Source organism: Curcuma longa, chromosome 13 (assembly GCF_044706935.1).
Source record: "Curcuma longa cultivar G26 ecotype Majalengka, Jawa Barat chromosome 13, ITB_CL_G26_1.1, whole genome shotgun sequence".
Classification (NCBI taxonomy): Eukaryota; Viridiplantae; Streptophyta; class Magnoliopsida; order Zingiberales; family Zingiberaceae; genus Curcuma; species Curcuma longa.
The window spans coordinates 4,209,916-4,233,171 of record NC_133873.1 but is presented as its reverse complement, the minus strand read 5'-3'; the positions used below and the strand labels follow the sequence as shown (position 1 = coordinate 4,233,171).

At 38.9% G+C, this 23,256-nt stretch overlaps 2 protein-coding genes across 2 annotated transcripts; both read right to left on the bottom strand.

The window, feature by feature from the left end:
- Positions 1 to 12,475: 12,475 nt before the first annotated feature.
- Positions 12,476 to 15,661, bottom strand: LOC141844095 (putative 1-deoxy-D-xylulose-5-phosphate synthase, chloroplastic). The gene is made up of 9 exons (XM_074732092.1): positions 15,463 to 15,661; positions 15,269 to 15,397; positions 15,009 to 15,173; positions 14,784 to 14,934; positions 14,436 to 14,707; positions 13,886 to 14,159; positions 13,212 to 13,801; positions 12,857 to 13,141; positions 12,476 to 12,776 (listed from the first exon to the last, which is right to left on the bottom strand). Exons 1-9 carry the CDS (start codon positions 15,592 to 15,594, stop codon positions 12,627 to 12,629), a joined length of 2,148 nt encoding a protein of 715 aa, XP_074588193.1. The 5' UTR covers positions 15,595 to 15,661; the 3' UTR covers positions 12,476 to 12,626.
- Positions 15,662 to 17,035: 1,374 nt separating this feature from the next.
- LOC141844350 (protein NRT1/ PTR FAMILY 3.1) lies at positions 17,036 to 19,469 on the bottom strand. The gene is made up of 3 exons (XM_074732396.1): positions 19,364 to 19,469; positions 18,120 to 18,873; positions 17,036 to 18,044 (listed from the first exon to the last, which is right to left on the bottom strand). The coding sequence occupies exons 1-3, from the start codon at positions 19,437 to 19,439 to the stop codon at positions 17,117 to 17,119; spliced, it is 1,758 nt and encodes a 585-aa protein (XP_074588497.1). The 5' UTR covers positions 19,440 to 19,469; the 3' UTR covers positions 17,036 to 17,116.
- Positions 19,470 to 23,256: the final 3,787 nt, after the last annotated feature.

Sequence of the window (23,256 nt, the reverse complement as noted above, 5' to 3'; positions counted from 1 at the left end):
TTATATGGCCAAAACACTTTGATGATATTCTAGTGGTCAAAATTATACAACAAGTATATGAATGGTGCCGTAAATATAGGGATACTTTTTGATAGTCAAAATGACAATATGAATTCATAATGAAGTCTTTATTTAAGAGTTTATTATTCCTACCCTTACTTTTAAATTTTCAGTACTATTAAAAATCACAAAATTTGTGTCTTTAATTAAGAGTCTATCATGCTTTATCTTTTGATTCCAACCACTAATAAGGTCATTAAACTATTTTAATCAAAAGGTATTGATGACCTTAATTGTAACGAAGAAGATCATTATAATTTTTTTTACAGCATTTAAATAGCTACAGGAGTATTTTAGAAATAAATCTAAAATTATATTGTAATTTAATAATTACTAAGCTTTATTTTGCTAAACGAGGTCAGCTGAACAATAAACTTCATTCCAAATAATTTGTCATTAACCCAAACTAAAACAAATTCATACAAGCATTTCTATCACCTAAATGATTTGTTAATTGTTATAATGAAAATTTCAGGAAGAATCTACGCACACACTTCAAAATTTAGGGTTAAATACGATATATAGATAGATACACGATCTGATCGCTACTGTCGTTGAAAGCTGCCACAGATTGAATGATCTCCATGTTTTTTGTTCTTAAGAAAACAAACTGCAATTTCCTGAACCGCCTCGCAAGCCCATGCCATGCAGCAATCAGTGAGGCAATGAGATGAAAGCAGAGCATGACACGCAGTGAATTGTTCTTCAAGCATTCGTTTCACTTAAAAAACAAACAAACAAACAAACTTTGTTGTACTCGTTACCAAATAAATCAGGTGCACTTTCCCATGCATTCACATGCACATGTATGTATGTCCTAAAATATTGGTCTTTATGAACAATGTCACCTGAACTCTTTGGCCTTCAATAATTGCAGACAATCTAATTGCAGGCTTCAAGTTTTTAGGTAAAGGGCAGCACTGTTCAGTGGTGCCTTGTGACCTAATCCACATGCACTTAGTGAGGACATGCCACTGCCAAACCTCATGCCTCTGGTCTAAATCACCACCTTGTTTTTTTTTTTCTCCCCTTCACCAACCATTAATTATTGATTTAAGCTGGTGGCAGTTCAGTGTCGAATCTGCAATGTGCTAGAGCCATGCATGCATGGAGCAGTTGCGTTGCCAACGCACAAACACTCTGAAAGGAACTTTGAAGCAACCGATCGATCGACCTTCTGCTTCATCTTGAAGAAACATGCATAGCTGATTTAATTAGGATGATGCAGAGGGAGCAGGGGGTTCAGAAACATCGATCATGGGCTTGTCCTGTGGTTCTATCATTGGTTTTGGCATTTCTACAAACACGTCTGGCGCAGCTCAGGAGCTGCGACGTGCTTGCGTTGGACGCTTGCGGTGGCAATCATGCATGCAATTAGTCTTCTGAAAAATAAAATAAAATAAAATGGCTTGTGTTAATCTGAAATCACTTTGACTTATTTGGTCACTATTAATAAATTACCATGGCTTTTAGAGTGCATCAATGTATTCAATACTTGAGTTTTTGATCATGTTAAAAACAGTGTATTTATCTATTGAAATAAAAACATTATACAGATTTAAAAATGTTTGATTAGTTTTTAGGGCACTTTGAGTATAAATAAATTCATAAGCAGAAAAACAATAGAATAGTCGAGCAGATGAAATATATATGAAGGAAGTGTATGTATATAGGTAAAGAATTAGTGGAGGAGGAAGAAGAATCTCTGACAGTAGAGTTGTTGATACGCAATAAGAAGAGCAGCGCGGCAACGCATGCAGCAGCTGAGTGCTGAGTTTTGTCGCCTGGCTTTCGTTTGGTTGCTAGAAAAGGAGGATTGTTTGTGGTTGGAAGAAGGAGCGGCAGACGAAAGCGATTTATTCATTTACTGCAGCAGGAAGGAAGATGTTGAAGAAGGGCTGCAGTAAACCTTGGAACAATTTGATAATTGATCATCCAGAGGATTATATTAAATTGATGATCTAAAACAAGTAGGTGAGCCTCGAGAAGGTCATGGGTAATGTATATTTTTCTAAGGGACGTATGTATAGGCTTTGGTTGAAGTATTTTATACCGTATTAATTTGATACGGTGGAAATAGAGATGTATACATGGTAGAGTCAAATCAACAGTGAAATATAGATGGAGGTTAAAGTTAAATCTAGGTGAAAGTCAAAATAGTCCATTCAACTTCAGAGGACTCAAATTCTTTGATTCTGGAGGATTCAAACCCACTCGAGTACTCAGGAGACTCAATCTCTTCAATTCTAGAGGACTTAGACCCAGTTGATTTAAAAGACTCAAGTTCTTTGACTCTAGATGACTTAAACTCATTCGATTTTATGAAACTCAAACTTACTCTTATGCAAAAAGGTGGAATTCTTCCCATCTTACACGGTCACCTTCATGATCATCTGTGAGGAGGTAAATCAAGAAACTGCAGTTGACCATGAACGACAGAGAAGGGTAGTGTCTCGACTTCGTCGAGATTCGAATCTTTACTCTCTTTTACAACTCTACTCCGTTGTAATCAACTCACTATGCCCCGGGGGCAGGACTCAAACTCAATTTTTATATCATTTGTCAAATTGATGATGAATTTTAAGACATAATATATTTGTTGCTAATTCTATGATTAAATTATTTTTGTCGTAAATATCATCGTCAATGAAACAATTATTCATTACTAATTTTATTGCAGATTTACGATGAATTAATTTTGTAGTTAAAATTTATCACTGATCAAATTATTATTATTATTATTTTTGTAGTGCATACATATTTGCTCAATGTCCCTTGCTCTCTTGACATTTTGATGGATTTGCTCAATGTCCCTTGTTATAAGTCAACTAATTAGGCTTTAGTTGACCGATCGACTTACCACTATTTAACTAGATTGGGTTCCAATTAATTAAACTTTTAACTATTGACTTATAACAACTATTTGTGATAGTTGAGTAATCTTCTGTAGGGCATGTGGTAAAAATTAAAAGGGTATCCCTAATTATTCATATCGTCAAAAGAGTATCTATTTTCCATAATTGGTACTCAAAATACCCTAGTATGCTTCCCCTTGAAGCAACTTTGTCAAAAATTATACCATCTTAAAATAGCTTTGATCAAAGCTGCTTCACCATAAAGATTACATTATAGTATAGAAGTTCAAGTAGTTTTGATTAAAATTACTCTAAAGCTGTGTAGTGTTAATCAAAACTACTACAAAGTGGAGCAACTTTATCTAAAATTGCTCCACAGACATTGTTCTAAAGACTCAAATAATTTTGGTCTAAATTATTCCAAAGTGATGCAATTTTGACCAAAGATGCTCATGATATATAGAGCACATAGAGATATTTAGGGTATTAAATTACAGATGAAGTATTGTTTTGATTATTTTTAAAAGAAGTTCTTGTATCTGAACCCATACACTCAAAAACTTAAGAGTGGGTAATTGGGAAAAACACAGCAGGTACCAAATTGAAATTGTTGAATGAGAAAAAAAGGTAGCAAAAAAGTTAAGGGCAGGGCCAGTTAAGTCACTTTAATGCACTTCTGAAGTAATTCAATTCTGTTTCTGCAATCATGTCTATCTCCCTCAATGATGAGCCTAACTAAAGGAGAGATGACAAAGTTGTTTAACAAGAAGTGCAAGTTAGAGTTAAGGCCCCTACCACTTGAAGACTTCGACTTCAAGGCTCGAAAGAAGTCTGGGTTCTACTGTACCTGTGCCCTTTCCAATGTTCATATGTTTCAGTTGGTCAAAAAAGAAACATTCAATTGTTGGAAAAGCAGATCTCGGATCCTAAAGATCACCCATCACTTTCATACATCATTTTCACTGTTTTTTTTCAAATGCAGAAGTAGATAATCTTCTTCTTACTTTGCCTAACATATAAATTTAAATTTCCTTCTTTTTTTTATCCAAAAGATTTTTATTTGAAAAGAAAACTACAGTCTCAGGTCGTTTATCATTTGTGAGCCTTAGAACAGCTGAGTTAGCTTATCCCGGCGGACACGAAGGATCGACGACGACGAGGATGCATCACTGACGGAGGCCAGTAAAGGACACGACCAGATCCGTAAGCTGAGCTGCAATTCAATGTTCAGAGGATGCTTGCGCTGGCGAAGGCAAAGTGCAAGAGATGCTTCTGCAACAGAAAGCTCCCTTCCATTCTCTGTGAAGTGAAAAATGAACGGCTCCTTTCAGGCATTCTTTCGAACACCTGCCTCCAGTGTTCTGTCTTGATCCGGCAGGATGTGGACGGGTGAGAGGCATTGTTTAAAGTTGACAAATACCACAAAAAAAATCACGTAAATAGCAACGGAATTAAAATGCCGTCACTAATTAGTAACGGAATAAATTTTTTATCCCTAATTAGTTATGGAAATTAAATTTCCATCGCAATAATGACATGAGTGACCAAAAAATAAGCGACGGAATAATTCCGTCGCTAATTCGTCGTTAACGCGATATAGCGACGGAATATTCCGTCCCTAATGCTGGTTGTTTTTTAAGTAGAAATTGAAGTACTTTATGCCCTTGTCATTCCTTCTCGTATAATTCTGGAGTAGTTTTCTTATTGGGCCAGAAGCCCAACTTTAAGCGGCCTATTAGGCTCTTTCCAGGCCCATATAATTGTCTGCGGTTGATGACTATTCTGCCACTGTCAGATATTATAATAACTCTACACATATTTAATATTAATGAAAAAATGTTCCATGATTTCTTCCCAGTCAAATGAGAGTACTTTTAATGGTTAAATTTTGATTCTTATATGCATGCTTGCCCAGATACGAGCATCTCCAATTATTGGAGCTCTAAATAATTTTTTTTAATTTCCAATATATCATGTTAAATATATAAAAATTTATTATTCTCTTCGCAATAAAAAAATCTTCTTATAAACTTCAAACCTTATTATTAATTAATTATTGGTCCTACCTATATTACTACATTTGAGAGAAAAAAATAGTTTTGAAATTTAATTATTGCTCTTGAGGCATCTCTAATGGTTAGAGTTCTAAATGAGTTTTGTTATATATAGTTCCCAATATACCACATTAAATGCATAAAAATCTATTATTCTCTCCACAATAAAAAAAAATCTCCCTATAAATCTCAAATCTTATTGTTAATTAATTACTAGTTCCACCCACAGTTAGTTTCAAGGGAAAAAAATAGTTTTAAATTTTCACTACTGCTCTTAAGCTATATATAAACCTCATATCCACAATAACTAGAGTTTTTTTTCAATTTTTTTTTTGTTTCACAAACCTTTTTAAAAATTTTGCATTGAGGATGCTCTTAAATTAAAAATCTCAAACCTGACCTCTACGTTAGAGCTTTTTTATTCAGCTTTTTGATTTCACAAATTTCTCTAAAAATGAGATGCACTAAGACCATGTATATGAAGGTTGAGTCAGGAAGCAGCAGAAGCAAAATACACAGGACTGCAATCGAATGATACGCATGAACAGGCCGGAGATTGCATTGTCTCAATCCAATACTTCTCTGTCTTCATGGAGATCGAGATGTTTTTGCATAAGAAAATAACGAAATTTATGGACTCTTTATTTCATCATCTTCTGCTATTAAGCAGATTCTGAATGCTGATTCATGCAAAATTCATTTCATGGTCATGGAGCTAAACATTTTGCTTTTGTTGCATGAAACGAAGCGATTTTTAAAAATTGAGAAGAGTACAACTTTACAACTAGGTACAGTCGTAATTACATTAAAGTTTGAGAGAGAGAATTTGTCTTTTCCTCTATCTTTTGTCGATAAGTATGCCACGTTCATTAAGAATTTATAAAGTAGTGGCCACTTCCAAGAAAATTGAAGATGAATGGAGTCTCAACTTATCAGCAATGGCATAAGGAACACAAGATACTTTCCTCTATGTTTATATTAATATATAATTCATTTAGCATCTAATTATATTTGTCATCATGTGTTGTTTCAATATAATACAATAGATGCAACTTGTCGACCAGCTCTACCTAATGGCTAAATGCTCGACAAATCGGACAAATAGAACAATAAAGTAGGATATGAATGCAATTAATCACCAATGGCTTAGTTGCCTTTGTATTAACTTCCAACGTATCATTTCTATATTACATTTCATGTTTATTGTATTCCAACTCTTTATAATGAAGTATCAAATCGACAATGACAGTATGGTTTAGACGTACAAGTCAAATAAGGGATCTTGAATAGGATCTTTTGTAGTATTGTATGAAGAAAATTGATGAAGATGACAGCAACGAAGTCAATGTCGCATTCAGTGCCTAAAGACTAGATTTGGCGTTCTTCCCCATGGAATCTGAACGATTCCGAATAAAAGTTGTGATACCTGGAACCCCCCTCAAGTAAAGTGATGTGTGTGAGAGAGATGCTACCATAAAAATTCAACAATTATCTAAAAGTGCTTGATTTTTAAATAGAAATCCAACAAAAACTCAAGATCCATCAACCAACCGGGTTAAACATCATTTTTGAACAAGTTAAGCGAAGTTCAATGTCTAAGGCTTTAAAGAAGTTCATGACCAAATAAATCCGTTCCTATTTGAAATCGTTAATATATATAATAGGTGAATTAGTAAAGAGCGACGGTTGAGGAGATGAGGTTGGCGATGACAAAGGTGAAGAGGACTCTTGGGATGTCTGCAATACTTAGATGAGAATTAGAATGAACGCTAAGGTGGGTTCGACGTGGTCACTTTGACGCTCAAGTTAGCATAAGGATTAGAATATGAAAATAGTAGGGAACAAGAAGAAGAAGAAAAGGATGAGTGTGTGTGGTAAAACTGTTACACATATATTATCTAGAGTTTATATAACAACACAAAAAACATTTCCATATCAGAGCTAATGAGGAAACTAGATCTGACAACCGTTGAAGACCACTCCAATCACTAATATCACGTGTATGTAGGAGGACACCTAGGAGATAGATGTGACAACAATATGATTATTTCTTCATTTGATCATGACGTTATATTTGAGAATATTCATAGTGGTTGCCAGTGGACCAACATAGTGTATATCCTAATTATGGATGAGGAAATGAAATATGGGTGGAGTAGCATAAGTCGATGAAGTCAAGAAGTCTGAGTCCTTTGAAATCACGTGGATCGAGTTAAGGGAGGAGTCAGGTGGCCTGAGTTGATGGAGTCGAGGAGTTTGAATCCTCGAGAGTCGTGTGGACCGAGTTGAACATAGAGTTGGATGACTTGAACTGATGAGTCAAGTAACTATTTTGACCTCCACTTACATTTAACTTTGACCTATCTGTACTTGACTGTCGATTTAACTCTAACACATGTAGATTCTCCTTTCCTTCGTATCAAAATCCTATACCTCTTACTATAGTGCCATGCTCCCTTTAGTTTTCTACCGTAGATACAGCTACAATGCAATTGGATATATGTCGTTGTTACTTACCCACAGAGACAGCTACTGCCCCCACCTGACTTTCTTTACTCGTATAATCTCTCATGTCTTAGTAAATACTTTGAAGTTTGAACTCAACTCGTATATGTCTTCTTGAAGAGAAAGAAGAAGAGTTTCTTTTCTTTCTTTGGATCAATTGTGTTGGATCCAGCCTTTGTCAACCATCTCTACACTCTTCAATCAGTCATAGAGAGTTCAGAGAAGGTAGAAAAGGGTTGAGATGGCTAAAATAGAAGATGCAAAAAATGGCATGCATGACACTCGAGGGAATGAGGTGAGGCAATCCCCTATCAAACAAGAGCTGAGTTGCTGCAAAGAAACCTCCACAAATGGAAGTGAATCGATATGGATGGTTCTGCTCTGCAATGTGTGGCTCCTTTGAGTTTGGAACTTGTGTAAATCTTTCATAAATGTATGAAAAATGATACGCTACATGAAAAATGTAGTATGAAACTCAACATAACACACTCAACTGCATGAATGTGGGTCCCACTGTATAGATGTGGAACCCATTGCATGGAATGTGTCATGCAGTGGGTCTCACATCCATGCAGTGGGACCCACATTCATGCAGTTGAGTGTGTTATGTTGAGTTTCATGCTACATTTTTTATGTAGTATATCATTGCTCTAAATGTATATAGCTGCTAAGGCTTTCGCTGATTCAAAGAAAGTAGTTCAAATGGCTATATGTCATCTCAAAACAAGCTAAACTTTTCCATGCAGATGGAGTTTGCATATAAATTTTACTTCACAAACTGAAACAACTAGTTGCAAAGATGCAGAGAAGAATTCTCGTTGCTATTACAATAAAACTAGCATTCTTTGTTTCGTGTTGTAGGTTGGATGCTCTGCACCAACTCAATCAGAGACTATGAAGGATAATGGCCTCTCTATATCTGAGGTTAGTACTGGTGTTTCAATGTTAATACAGACCAAGTTCAGAACCTCAAGACACTTTTTATGCTATTAGATGGTTAAAGACTTAAACCTACTGTTCTGTCTCATGCATGTGTGTTGATTCAATTATGATTAAAAATAAAAAGTAGATAACTACCTATTTATCTTCAGTTTCTATAGGGTGAAATTGAGTGATATAAGAAACGGCAATTGGGTCTGTGACATAAAACAGTAAGTCTGCAAGAATTGAAAGGATTTCATTAATTCCAATGTCAAGGTTGCCAACCAACCAGTAGGATTCTTCAATAATTCTTATGATAACTTTATAAGCTACTAAATGTCATCTTTTGGGGGTCCTTACTTCCTCTATTTTGGAAGGTTTTCCTCAAGATATGGGATTGGAGTACTTTCTGTTAGGATCGGTTGGTTCGCTAGAGGGGGGGTGAATAGTGTTTTTCGACTCTTCTTGATTGTTTCTCTACAAGAGTGTTAGTGGAAGCAAAATATAAAAGAGAAAATAAGAGATCAATGCTAACCCGGTTTGTTTACTTGGTATCCACCTCCGCAGAGGTGACTAATCCAAGGATCCACACGCACGCACACACCCGATGCACTATGAATCTTCTCATTCTCGAAAACCTCGAAGGCGGAGAAACCTTTACAACTCTTTCAATCTCCTCAAGAATGATATGAAATAGTGTTTAAGAGGAGAGGGAATAAGCAAAGAATAGAGAACAAACAAGTTCTCAAAAGAAGCACAAAGTAATGAAAGAATAGCAGAATTCTTGTAAAATCTTGAGTTGTTCTCGCGCAGACTTCTTTTATAATTCTGCGACATCAGTCGACTGCTGGCAGGGCCAGTTGACTGATGCCTTCAATCGGCAACAAAATCTCGCATTAAAGTGCATTAAATGCTTGCCAATTTTCTGCAACGTTCAAATAACAGTCGACTGTTCCAAGACCAGTCGACTGACAACAGTCGACTCACCATACACCAGTCGACTCGACTGCCCAGTCGACTCCTGTCTTCCTCTGGCTCGACTGATTTTTCTGTGTGCGTTTGATTTATGAGCAGTCGACTGCTGACAGGGCCAGTCGACTGGTGAAGCTGAAAAATCCCATTTCAGCTTCTCTTGACCTAGACCTCGGCCTTCAAACACCTCCCATAGCCTCATGCCTTCCCTGGATGCGCCATCATCCTTGCACTAGCCTGAGATGCTTCCATCAGCTTCGTCATGTCAAGTCCTTGCCAAGACCAACCTTGGACTTTTCCTTGCCAAGACCAACCTTGGACTTTTCCTTGCCAAGACCACCCTTGGACTTTTCCTTGCCAAGACCACCCTTGGACTTTCCTTTGCCAAGACTTCAATCTGGACTTTTCTGCAAACTTGCATCACATATGTTAGATCACAAGTATTGCCTAACTTTAAACATGGTTTAGCCAAACATTGAAACTCAATGCACTTGGGGCAAAGATTGCACCAACACTTTCCTATGTGGTGTTGCTTGCTAGATTGTTTATTTCATTTCATTTTTACTTTAGCAATTGCTTCATGTTCATCTCCTCGAGTAAAGTGATGTGTTGTAGTATTCAGGTTAGAATTCTTCTCAATACTGAAACTATCCTCCGAGACTGTTGCTGAAGTAGCTGCTAATAATCTACTCACACAGGTTCCCTTCACAATCGTGGGGTTATTTTAATGGACAGGAGCGGGAGAATTCCTCTCTCATGGTACGAAAAGTGGTACAGAAATTGTTTGCTCTTCCAAACCGATTCAAAGACATGAGATACGGTGATCTTTTCTTTGTAGGTTTCTGCATCAGGGACTTTAATTGGTACCTTTATCACTGGAGTTTCGTTCTATCTGAAGGTAAGACTGAATCAAAAGTAGGTCACTGAACTTGATTTCAACTAGAACTTAGGTATAAATCTTGAAATAGGAACAAGGTATAAACATGAATGGGTTCCTATGCTAGTTCTCTGTGGGATATTGGCCAGCAAAGAAAATTTTTGAGAATGCTCTCATTTTAGTTATGCCTCAACTTACAAAGGCCCCTGTCTAGAATAGTTTAAGAATGAAAACCATCAGTGATCCCTTTCTCTTTCAATGGATAGGTGTATTTGGGTTGGGTGCTTTTTCCATAGGAATGGGATCTGTTCCTTGGGTCATCATGTCTGAGGTTAGAAATTCTGATTATGTTCTTTGTCGTTTAAGAAAATATTAAAATTCTTATGTTGCCTAACCTCTTTGTCTGCAACAGATATTCCCGTTAAACATGAAAGGATTAGGAGTGACTAAGATGTCTAACCTCTTATGTTGCCTAACCTCAAATGACTAAGATGCTTGATATCTTGGAGGCTTCCATTAATTTGTATGGGTATATCCACACATAGGGGTGGTGAGGAGATTACCTAACCGTTGGGGCAAGATTGAGTTGGTTAGTGCGGGGTAGACTTGATGAAGTGGGCAAAAGTCGAATCTTGGCGAAACTGAAGCAATGTCCTCATTGTAGTGGTCAACTGCAGCTTTCCAATTTACCTCCTCGCAGATGATCATAAGACCGATTGTGTGAGACCGCTGAGATGACAAATTCTACCTTTGCTTAAGAAAAAAGGATTACCTAATTGGTGCAGATATAGTTATTTTTTATAGCAGTGACTGGAATGGTACAATGGACCAACAAGCGCAAGATAGGTGCCATAGAATTGGGCAGAGATGGAAGTGCACATCTACCAATATATTAGTGAGTGCACGATTGAGGAGAATATATCGAAGAAGGCTGATATAAGTGGATGAGGAACTCTTGAATTAATAGATCATCAGTATACAAATCAGTTCCTTGATGAAATAGAGACGGTATGGAATATAGTTGCTTACAATAACTAGAACATTGTTTCAATTCTTGACTTTTTGATCGCTAAAGGGATTGAAGATTATGGTTGCTGGGATGACAAACATAGTTGCTCACAGATGATCATAAGACCGATTGTATGTGACCGTTGGGATGACAAATTCTATCTTTGTTTAAGAAAAAAGGATTACCTAATTGGTGCAGATATAGTTATTTTTATAACTGGAATGGTTCAATGGACCAACAAACGCAAGATAGGTGCCATAGAATTGGACAGACGATGGAAGTGCACATTTATCGATATATTAGTGAGTGCACGATTGAGGAGAATATATTAAAGAAGGTTGACATAAGTGGATGAGGAACTCTTGAATTAATAGATCATTAGTGTACAAATCAATTTCTTGATCAGATAGAGACGGTATGGAATATAGTTGCTTACAATAACTGGAACATTATTTCAATCCTTGACTTTTTGATCGCTAAAGGGATTGAAGATTATGATTCTAGTACCTTAGTACAAATAACAGAAACAATTGCTACTTAATTTTCAACAGTCAAATTTATTAGGTTATACATACCTAATATATATTTGTACATAATAAATAATTATTGGGTTGATGTCAGATGATCTTTTTCTTAGACTACCACATAATACTATTCTAAATTCGAGGATAAATTTTTTTTCAACCCAAGGCAACTAATAGAAAAGGATTCAGTGAATTTTTTTAATTAATTTTAATAAATTATTATTTTTACTAATTTTTAAGATTTTTTAACACTTAAGGTATTTTTGATAATTTCTATCTTTTATATTTTAAAATTTTGAATCAGCTTAGATATTTTAAAATTTTGAGTTTGATTGTTGGTGGACGAATCAACGAAATTAATATTGCTCATAAAAAATTACTATTCTATCCGATGTCAATCAAGTAACCAAAGCAATAAGATTTGTTGTGGCAAAGCACACTTTGGGAGTTCGCTACTGATGCATTCAGATGCAAGAGATGTGAAAATATACGTACAATATGGATGCTATCTAAATGTATCACGAATGAATAATGCAGAAATCGAAGGGCAATAATTACTATCTATAAAAAATTCTGGCATTATTATAAACTATTAAGTGAGAAATCAGATGATTTTTGTAATTATTTTATTTTTTAATTAATGCTGATCAATAATTAGTACGAGTGAAGCATTAATTAAAAATAAAGTCTCTGTACGATGGAATGGAATAAAGTCTTCAAAGCTAAAATGTACAGATACCACTCCATATTTATTGTTTACTACAGGAGAATAAACAAAGCACCTCTATCAACACAATTAAAGAAAAATAAAAATAAAAATAAAATTAACACTAGTTTTAATGTGTCTTCCTACGACATCATTTTAAGAGCCTCCCTAGTTTGTCCGATGACGTTGAACACACTCGCTGCGATATGAGAAGGTGTCAATCCCGCAGCCGCTAGCTGATCACTGGGCGATCCATGGTCGATATATCTATCAGGAAGAACCAAAGGCCTCCACTGTCGCAAAAATCAGCAACAATTCAGAAATTTGTTTGTTCCACCCTTTAATTATCATACTAATTTGTTTCTTCAATTACCTTGAGTTTGCCATCGAGGAGACCATCCAGAGCCATGAACTGAGCTACGTGAGAGCCAAAGCCGCCGATTGATCCTTCTTCGACGGTGATGAGTACCTCATGCGACTTAGCCAAGCTTCGAATCAAGCTCCGGTCAAGTGGTTTGCAGAACCTTGCGTCGGCCACCGTGATCTTGAGGCCTTGGAGCTCCACCATGGAAGCCGCCGCCAAGCAACTCTGCACCGCCGTCCCATATCCCAGCAGCGCCACCCTTTCGCCTTCAATTAGAATCCTCCCCTTCCCAATCTGCAGAATTATTGCAATTTGTTCAAACAAGTAATAATCAAACAAACGGAAGCACAAATAGAGTATTTACTTCTAGAGGAACGCCCTTGTTTCCCGGAGGAAGAGGAACGCCGATGCCATTTCCTCTCGGGTAGCGGAAGCACGACGGCCTGTCGTCGATGGCTGCCGCTGTGGCCACCATGTGGAACAGCTCCGCCTCGTCGGACGGCGCCATGACCACCATGTTCGGCAGGCAGGCCATGTAGGCCACGTCGAACGCCCCCGAATGCGTCGGCCCGTCAGCCCCGACGAGGCCGGCGCGATCCATCGCGAATCTCACCGGCAGCTTCTGCAGATCCACGTCGTGAATCACCTGATCATAAGCTCTCTGCAAGAACGACGAGTAGATGGCGCAGAAAGGCTTGAGGCCTTCGCAAGTCAGCCCGGCAGCAAATGTGACCGCGTGCTGCTCTGCTATTCCTACGTCGAAGCACCTGTCTGGGAACTTACGAAGGAAGTAGTTGAGCCCCGTTCCACCTCCCATGGCTGCATGGATTGCCACTATGTCCTTGTCCACCTCCGCCTCTGCTACAAGCGCATCTGCGAAGTAGTTCGTGTAAGATTTGGTTTGACAGCTCGACTTGAATTGTTTCCCAGTTGCTGGATCGAATTTGGTGACACCTTCAGATGCCAAATGCAACAACGAGTTAGAAGTCAGAACTCTTCGCTAATCCAGTAATTTTTAAAGCATTAATTGTTACTTACCGTGATACTTATCTGCAGCTCTCTCAGCGTAAGGGTAGCCTCTACCTTTCTCTGTCACGACGTGGATGAGAACTGGACCTGTTGTCTTTGTGTTCTTGACCTCTTTGAGAATGGTGACGAGGTCATCAATGTTGTGTCCATCCACTGGACCGATGTAGTAGAGGCCAAGCTCTTCGAACAAAGTCGAGCCGGATCCACTGATCATTCCTCGGGCATATTCATCAACTTTAGCCGCTAACTTATGCATGGATCCACCAAGTTGCTTCGTCACTCCCTGCAATGTCAAAAGAACTCTTTTTAAATTCTTTTGCTGTTCTTATTTTGATTAATAACATTCTTCCGAACAATGTGCAAGAAGCAGGGAAAGATTCTTCAACTCGATGGAATATAAGCATATGTCTTCCAGTTCTTGTTTTACTCTGTATATTATAAAATTGTGCCGAACTAACCATTTGATTCCTTCAAACAGTCTTGGCTAAGAACAAACAAGACAATCTTGAAGAAATAGGAATTCGATTGAAGGGAATATCACACATGGATGGATACTAACCTTAGCCACCTCCCTCAGTTCTCTAAGCGGCTTGCTCGACTGCAACCTGCTGAGGGCACTGCTCAAAGCCCCAACAGGTGGCACGGGGCCATCAAGAGTTGCAGTGGGCAGAGAAACTTGCTTGTTGTCGTTTAGTATCACGATCATGTCAGAGTCCAAATACCCTGCATTGTTCATGGCTTCGTACGCTTGGCCTGCAGTCATGGCTCCATCACCAATTACTGCTATCACATTGTTCTTCCTTCCCTTCAGATCCCTCCCAACAGCCATCCCTGTTCGCTTGGAATTACAGCTTCATCAGAGGAACAATTTGAAACAAATCAATATCTTGATCTAGCTTTTTCTTACCAAGGGCCGCTGATATACTGGTTGAACTATGCCCTGCACCGAAGGCATCGTAATCGCTCTCCGAACGCTTAGTGAACCCAGATAAACCATTTGTTTGTCTCAAAGTTTGCATCTTGTCTCTCCTTCCAGTTAGTATCTTGTGAGGATAAGACTGCAAGCCGCTTCAATATTTTAGAACTAATTCATGTTGTTTGGGGGAAAAAATGAAGAAATAAAGAAGGAAACCTGGTGTCCAACATCCCAAAGCATCTTGTCTTGTGGAGCACTGAAGACATAGTGTAGGGCAACAGTGAGCTCGACGACGCCGAGGCTTGAACCGAGATGGCCTCCGGTTTTGGAGACGTTAAAGATGACATCGGAACGGAGCTCCTCTGATAACTGCTTAAGCTCCTGAATCAATTCAAATCACCAAAAATTAAGGAGTTCAGGAACAAACGAAAAGAGCATGCATCTGAAGTAGATACTGCTTTCAGTCTTTGGCATACCCTGAGTGAGAGATTTTTCATGTGAATGGGATAGTTGATGGTGTCCAGAAGTGGAGTTGGAGGCCTCTGTGAATGGTACTCTCCAATCTCTGATAGTGATGCACAAACCCATGAACTTCTTTTCTTAGGCTGCAAGTAAGTAAATTCAAGTAAATCAACTAACAAAGTTAAGACATGATCAATGGAAGACCAACCTTGAGAGATCTGCTGTGCTCTTGCTGGTAATGGAGTTCAGTGAGAAAACGGGAAGAGGTGGTGCTCTTCTGGGGATTTGAGGCAGCTGCATCAAGAAGATGACAAGAGAAGGAGAATGTGGAAAGAGCCATGAGGAAGATCACAAATCACGAAACACGATGAGATTGAGAAGGCCTCTGCAAATTGTTATAGGAGGGAGGAAACTGGAAGAGGAGAGGGACAGTGTGGTGGGGGGTGGTGCTGTTCGATTGTGATGGGGAGTGAGGTCAATTGGCCTACCTTGTTTGTGGCTGGTCTTCGCTCTACCTCATGCATGATCCCACATGAGATATCACTGTTCTTCTACTACTCTACTATGGACCTGAACAGATATGATGTCTCTTGCATCTTATTGGACCACCTCAGTTACGATTTATCAGAACAAAGATAAAGCATCATCTTTAAAAAAAATGTTAAAAAAGATAAGCAAAAACGAGTCTGGCCTGCCGTTTCTGCAATGCAGAAATTGAAAGAACGCGCTCTGGTCTAAGAGAATCTAACAAACTGATTAAAAGCAGTACAAAAACCGACTAGGGAGGGATCTAAAAGGTAATGGTGTTTTTTTTATATAATATCTCGTTGAAGAAAAAAGACACATCTTAATCGAAGAGACTGAAACAGAGTAGAGGCTGTCGTATGTGAAAGATGCATGAATCGGTCAGAGGCACTGAGCAAGGCGAGGCCACGAGGAGCATGGGACGGTGCAGGGAACACTTGGCGTTTCGTCGAGCAGTTGGTGGGCGGGATGGCGGGGTTCGCACACAACACGTTACCCCGCCAATAATTAAGCGTCGTCGTCGACGGCGGATTGGTGGGAGGAGAGTGGAGGCAGTGGGGGCTTGGAATAGGGGCGTCCGAGTGCGATGTCAACTAGAGAGCCACTGTGGAGATGAGCCTTGACTGGTTCTGACCAACGCCACGAGGACGGCGGCCTGCAACCACACAATTTAGTACGTGAGTGCTCTCGCGCTTATGACTTGTTCACGTTGGATTTGCTCCGCGCACTAACGAGGTGTTGCTCAATTAGTTCTCCACGTAACAACTGCTCGATTGTTCGTGATCAGCAACGAAAACTAGGCCCAGGAGAAAAGTACCTGGCCTTTACAACAGTGACTGAACGAATTAAATGCTAGAACATGTCGTTGAAGCTTGAAAAAACATGCAGATAACGAGAAACACGCATGAACTTGTTTTCCTTTTGCCTTCGGAATTTTAGAAATGAATTTGCAATTCAACGTACACAAATTCATTATAGCGAATGAAAAGAAATGATGAGACTGCAGTTCAAGTCTTTGTCCCAATTCGCATCCACCTGAAATAATATTTGCTTACGAAGAATTTGACAAAATAGCAGTACTTCACTTCAGCAAAAATAGCACAGTAAAATAGCTTTGTGGGTTTCCTAAAGGGTTTCCTCAAAGGTTTGGTTTCTCTTCTCCTTTCTCTAGGTTTGCTGGACTTGATCCCTGCTTCTTAAGTTATTTCTTTGTTCATAGATTGTTTTCTTTAGATCATTGTATATACGATGTTCAGCATAACTAGATTCAACGACGATATTTCCAATTCAACTTATAGCACGCTGCTAGTTAATTACAGTCAAAACTCATGTCTTCCCTACTTGTCTTCATCTTTTGCAACTGCAGTCATGATTTTGGCGATCTCTATATCATTGCCACCAGCCACATTATCAGCCTCGTTTTCTGGTTCCTCATCTTCAACTATTTCAAGTGACTTGTAGGTGTAAAACATTGCACAGGTGATGTAATAACCCAGGTTAAGAACCTGCAACCCGGTCACCAACCAGTAGTAGTAATCCAACTTCCCCCTGTTGATGTTATCTTGCAGCCAATCTCCACGCTTAGCTGTGCAGTTGTGCACTATGGTCACCAAGAAGGTCCCCGTGTAGTTTCCGATAGATGATGCGAGCCAGAACAATGCTGCAGCGGTACTCCTCATGCTCTCGGGTGCCTGGTCGTAGAGAAATTCCAGATGACCTACCGATGTGAATGCCTCGGCCAGTCCATGGATCGAGTACTGTGGCACCAGCCAGAAAACACTGATCGGCACCACTGCCTTCGGCTTATCTACGAGCCCATGATCCGCAGCAGCCCCCTTCCGCCTGATCTCCACGAGTGCAGCGCTCATGTTGGCGAATACATCAATGGCCATGCCGATGCCCATGCGCTGGAGGTACGAGATGCCCGATTGCCTTCCTGTGAACCTGCGAGCAACCGGCACAAAGATCCGGTCGTAAAAAGCTAAGCTGATGAGCATGGCGAGCGTTGAGAAGATGGACATGGTGGCCGGGGGGATCTGGAAGTGCGGCGAGAGGTGACGGTTCATCGTCCTTGCTTGTTGGATCGCGAAGCTGTGGTTATGCGAGGAGGCGGTGGTCACCAGGATTCCGGCTGCCCAAATGGGCATCATTCGAATGATTGATTTCAGCTCCTCCACCCGGTGCACTGTAGACAGCCGCCACAGCCTTGGCTGGCCTGACTCGAGCATGTCCCCCTCTGTAACTATCGCAGCTCGATCCAGGAACCTTCATGCCAATAAACTCGCAAGGATGAATCTATGCATGCGATTTGCTTCTGAAGCCCCCTTACAAAGAGCTTACCTTAACTGATTGGTGTGGAGCAGTCTGCCAGTGGTGGAGATAGCAGCATCCAACGCCTTGTCCTCGTGTAAGAGATTGGGATCCTCTGGTTTGACTGCATTCCTCTTCCTAAAGGCTGCGACGATGACCTGAGTCAACCTTGTCAGTGGGCTGCCCCCGGGCTTCATCTTGATGTAGAGAGGGAACCCTGCCACGAAGGCCACCACAGAGATACCCATGGCGATCGTCGGAATCCCCAATCCCCACCCCCATCCCACATTCTCCTGCATGTACACCACCACTGTCAACGCCATCAGCACCGCCAGTCCCATGCTGAAGAAGTACAAGTTAAAGAAGCTCCACTTCTGCTGCCGGTGCGCGTCGCCCCCGAGCTGGTCCGCCCCGAAGGCCACCACGCACGGCCGGATGCCGCCGGACCCGATCGACGTGCAGAGGAGAGAGGCGTAGAGGATCAGTAGCTGCCATGCGGATGCCGGCGCGCCGGGCGGAGGGCGGAGCGCCGGGACGACCGCCGCCACGGTGAGGCTGATCATGCCGAGCTGGTAGACGAGGGAGCCGACGGTGATTGTCCAGAAGCGGCCGGCGAAGGAATCGGCTATGAGGCCGCCGGCGAGCGGGGTGAGGCTGGAGGTGCCGCTGAAGTTGGTGAGGGTGTTGGAGGCCTGCACCAGCGGCATGTGCAGCTGCTGCGTCAGGTACGTGATCATGTTGGCGTTGAAGCCGGTCGTGGCGAATCTGTCGCACACTTCATTTGCTGCATAACACCAATTTCATCAGCAAACTTCCTAAAAACTCAACATTTCAGATATAAAATTTCAGATTTTTTTCAGTCGGAGTTCTGCAAGAACTTCCGACGAAACTTCCAAAGCTCAATTTGAATGAACAACTGAGGACATTACATCGTTTCTTGGTGACATCAAAGCTGAGGCATCAACAAGAATTAGTTTAGCAAGACAGAGAAAGCATGATCTTTGCTGAAAACTGAATCCTTGATTTCTGAAAACTGAATCGCACATTTGGATGAACAACAAAGCTCAACATTTCATCAGCAAACTTGGAAAAAAACTCAACATTTCAGATTTTTCATTTCAGAGTTCTGCAAGAACTCCTGACGAAACTTCCAAAGCTCAATTTGGATGAACAACAACGACATTACATTGTTTCTTGGTGACATCAAAGCTGAGGCATCAACAAGAATTAGTTTAATCAAGACAGAGGAAGGAAATAATAATGCATCTATTCACCTAGAATGAATGGAATGGTCTTGAGACCACCTTTCTTCCTCTTCTTTTCTTCCCTGCCATCTTCTGCCATTGCCATCCCTTTCTCACTCTCTTGTCTCTTGACATGTGAGTCGTGCCTCACATATCTATAGCCTGCGTAACACAAACATTTCATTTAATTAAAATAAGTGTTGTACGATACTGTAATTAACTTTCAATTTTTTTTTATTTACCACTCTGCTTTTTTATTTCCTGGCCTGCCTGCCCACCACCTTTACTATATTGTAATATATCTTTCATGTTGCTTTCGGATCTGTGGGGTTTACATGCTTTGTAGGTCGATACAAACAACAGCAGTAACTGGAACGTCACGTTCTTGTGAAGCTTACTTCCATTTCTATTCTATGAGTTAATCATAGAGATGAATGGCGGCCAAATTGGCCTCTAGATTTGGCTTTACATGATACATTAAAGTGGAAAAACCTACACTGCCCTCCGATAAATCATGTGAAGGGATATGAAATAAGACTTCTCTACTACAAGTAGTCGCAAAGAAAGCTGGAAGCTACTTTTCTTTTTCTCTTTATATAGTGGAACGAACATATATAAATTTGAGATTCAGTTGAACAATATAATGACAACTGATGAAGAAATCAAATGTATGGGTTTTGGTGTCCTATTGCTTTTTGTTTGTAGGAACCTCAATAATTTTACACCTACCATTACAATAGATATCATTAGAAAGCCTTGGACACACATGATCAAAAGAAAATCTCGAACTTTTCTAAAAGCTACATGAGCTACTATGAGGCATGCGTGTGATAAAAGCAGAGTTTCAAAATTCACTTTGTGCATGCCCATTATCATTTGCAAAATTTATTATTCTACCCATCTATCAGCATGTGAAACAAAGTCGAAATTTGCACGAAACTTTTGGAGATATGCTATGTCATCCATGACAATAACGATGTTCATGACCATGGTGAAAGACCGTGGAGGTCGGCTACCGACATGTTATTGTGAATGTAAGAATGTTCCCGGATTTACTTGGTGGGCTAGCAAGGGAAAGATTGTTCACCTTCAAGATTAGTTAGGCTTGTAAATATGTGTTTGAATATCGGATTAAAAAAAAGGGATTGAGACTATAACTATGTATGTAATTAATTCAACTTTCTTTATTAGATTATATATATATATATATATATATATATTAGTTAAATGATGTGATGACTTATTTAAGTTATATTGCTCTAGATGAAGTATCTTATAAATAAGTAGATAAAAGTTTGATGAACAAATATTGATAAGGGTGACTTGCATATTCTCTTTCACGAGGGTAATACAGCACTACAAGGAGGGAAGAGGGAGGATGAGCCCTAAATTATAATTCAAAATAAATTAAATTTTTAAGAATAAATTTAATTCAGTGTCTTATTAAACTTTAATAGGTTTTGTCAAACTAATTGGTTGAAGGATCAAATTTAAATACTAAAAAAAATTATATGACAATCAACTATTGGTAGAAAAAAAAGTAAAACCGTTACCTAATTAATTTGCAGCTCCTCCAGGGCAGTCTCACACTTCTTGGAAGGGATAAATCACAAGGGACTTTGTCCAACAACAATAGCGTCTGCAAGAGGGGATGAGGTAACCATCGGATCGTTCTGCATCCATTGAGAATCGACCACAAACCTTTTAATAGCTACACCTATACGGGAACCATCTGCGCCAACTCGTGGAGGCATGTGACAATATATCAACTATTGTCTGGCTGTCTAAGAGAGATAGATCTAAAGAATTTTCTAGTAATATAGGATAATGTGTGTTTGAATTCATATAACCATACTCTTTGAAAGATTTAATCTTGTCATTCCCACCTACAACATAATTATATATTTAATATAGTAAGAGAGCGACCTTATGGTAAGATGAAAATAAAATTTATGTAATAGAGTTCATGGATTATATTAACAAGTGCATGTTCATAAGTGATGACCATATTAATTGTCAAATCTATAGGAACTACCCCAACCAAAGAAAACCCTCACTAGATCCTTCAGTTCTACTGCAAAGACAGCCAAGCAAAGTTTAAATCACTTATTCTAAGAACACAAATGTGATCAAACTCTAAGCTGAGGTAGCCGAACAAGCTATATGGAGTTTATTAGCTAGGATTCATTAGTTTAGGGTATTCCTCTCAATCTATAGTTATATTCATTGTTTATATAACTTTTAAGTCTATTTCATACTCACAATTAAATCTCTAACATATTCACAATTGAATCTTGAGTACTAGTTTTCCATCTTCTTCAACAATATTTAATTCAACACTAAATAATTGCATTACATACATCTTCTCTTTAATAAAGTGATAATTAATCTGCATTGTCCTTTGCCATATGAATCTGGTAGTTTGATTGCCATAATATAATCACAGATCTATAGGAACATATCCCAACTTAATTATCAATTGATTTAATTAGTCAAAGAGTTCATTTTACACGGATAATAAGCCTATGTTCCCGCTATAACCGACCTAGTTACGATAGTATGAATTTTGCTCTTCTAAAATATTGCCACTTGAAAGAATCTTGTAGCATGTTGTGGATAGTTAAATGGTAGGAGAGCCTATTAATAAGCATCAAAGCATCTTATATATCGATCTTGATATAATAAATTTTTCTTTGGAGAATTTGTAAGGTACCATAAGAATACTAAAGCTACCTCCTTAATGATCATGACATGAGGACTTATGAAATTGATTGATCATCCATGTCAAGAATAATTTATTTTTTTCAACTAGTACTCTATACTTCCCTAGAATAATTAATGGCTCTCCCATCTTGATATAGCTTAACGTCAGGATTTAATTTGATTCCTAGCATATTAGCCACCGCAAGTAAATATATTAAAAACATATTTCTTTTAGAGATATACATATCTTCTCCTTGTTGTAATAAAGAAGTATATGATACATATCTTCAGTGTAGAAATGTTGTGTAACCTTAATGGAATTATCACTTGTACTAATGATTATTGTCTACATAAATAATATTGAGTGATATATGCATAACTAATTTTTTTTTTCAAACACCAAATTTGCATAAATTACTTTGACTTGCATAGAGACTTCTTCAATCTCCTTTAAAACAACAAATTTCAGAGCTTGCTACATATAAGGTTCAATGAATTTTTTGAGATAAGTAGAATTATAAAGTGACAATAAATAAAAAAATGATGTATAGTGAGAGTATGGATTTGAAGTAATGGCATGCATGATGCATTGCCCAGGCCTACTAAAAGTCTGGTGATCAAAAATGATAAATCTCAATTAGTTCCATTGATTATTTTTGGGATAATTGATTTGGTCTCATAAAAGTTTCCTATCGGACACTAGGGTAAATCGGGAAGTGCACATAGCGGTCAACCCAGACGCCCAACATCTTTTGATTGCGCTCTCCATTTGAAAGAAAATTCCTGCAAATACGCCGTAGCTGGGGATCGAATCGTAGGTGCCTGAGTGACAACCTGGATATCCTACTGCGCGCGGCACCATTACCCCAGGGACTTTAAATTGTAATGGCATGCATGATAATGATGCATTGCCCAGGCCTGCTAAAAGTCTAGTGATCAAGATTCATATGGAAAGCAAGATCACCTCTTCAATAGATTAGGTTTTTTGTCTTATAATCTTTTGAGATGAAGTCCATAATATGAAACAAACGAATCCATTTCTAGTTAGAAATATACTCTCATATTTACTAGTTGAATATATATAAATAAATATTAACTTACATTATCCTCTTTTTCAGGGGAAAAGTAGCAAAATCCAGCGTGCTAATTGTAACAGATTCGATGCTCGAAGTTTGATCCATCACTGAAATGAAAGAACATGAGTTCGACTCTTGGTACAT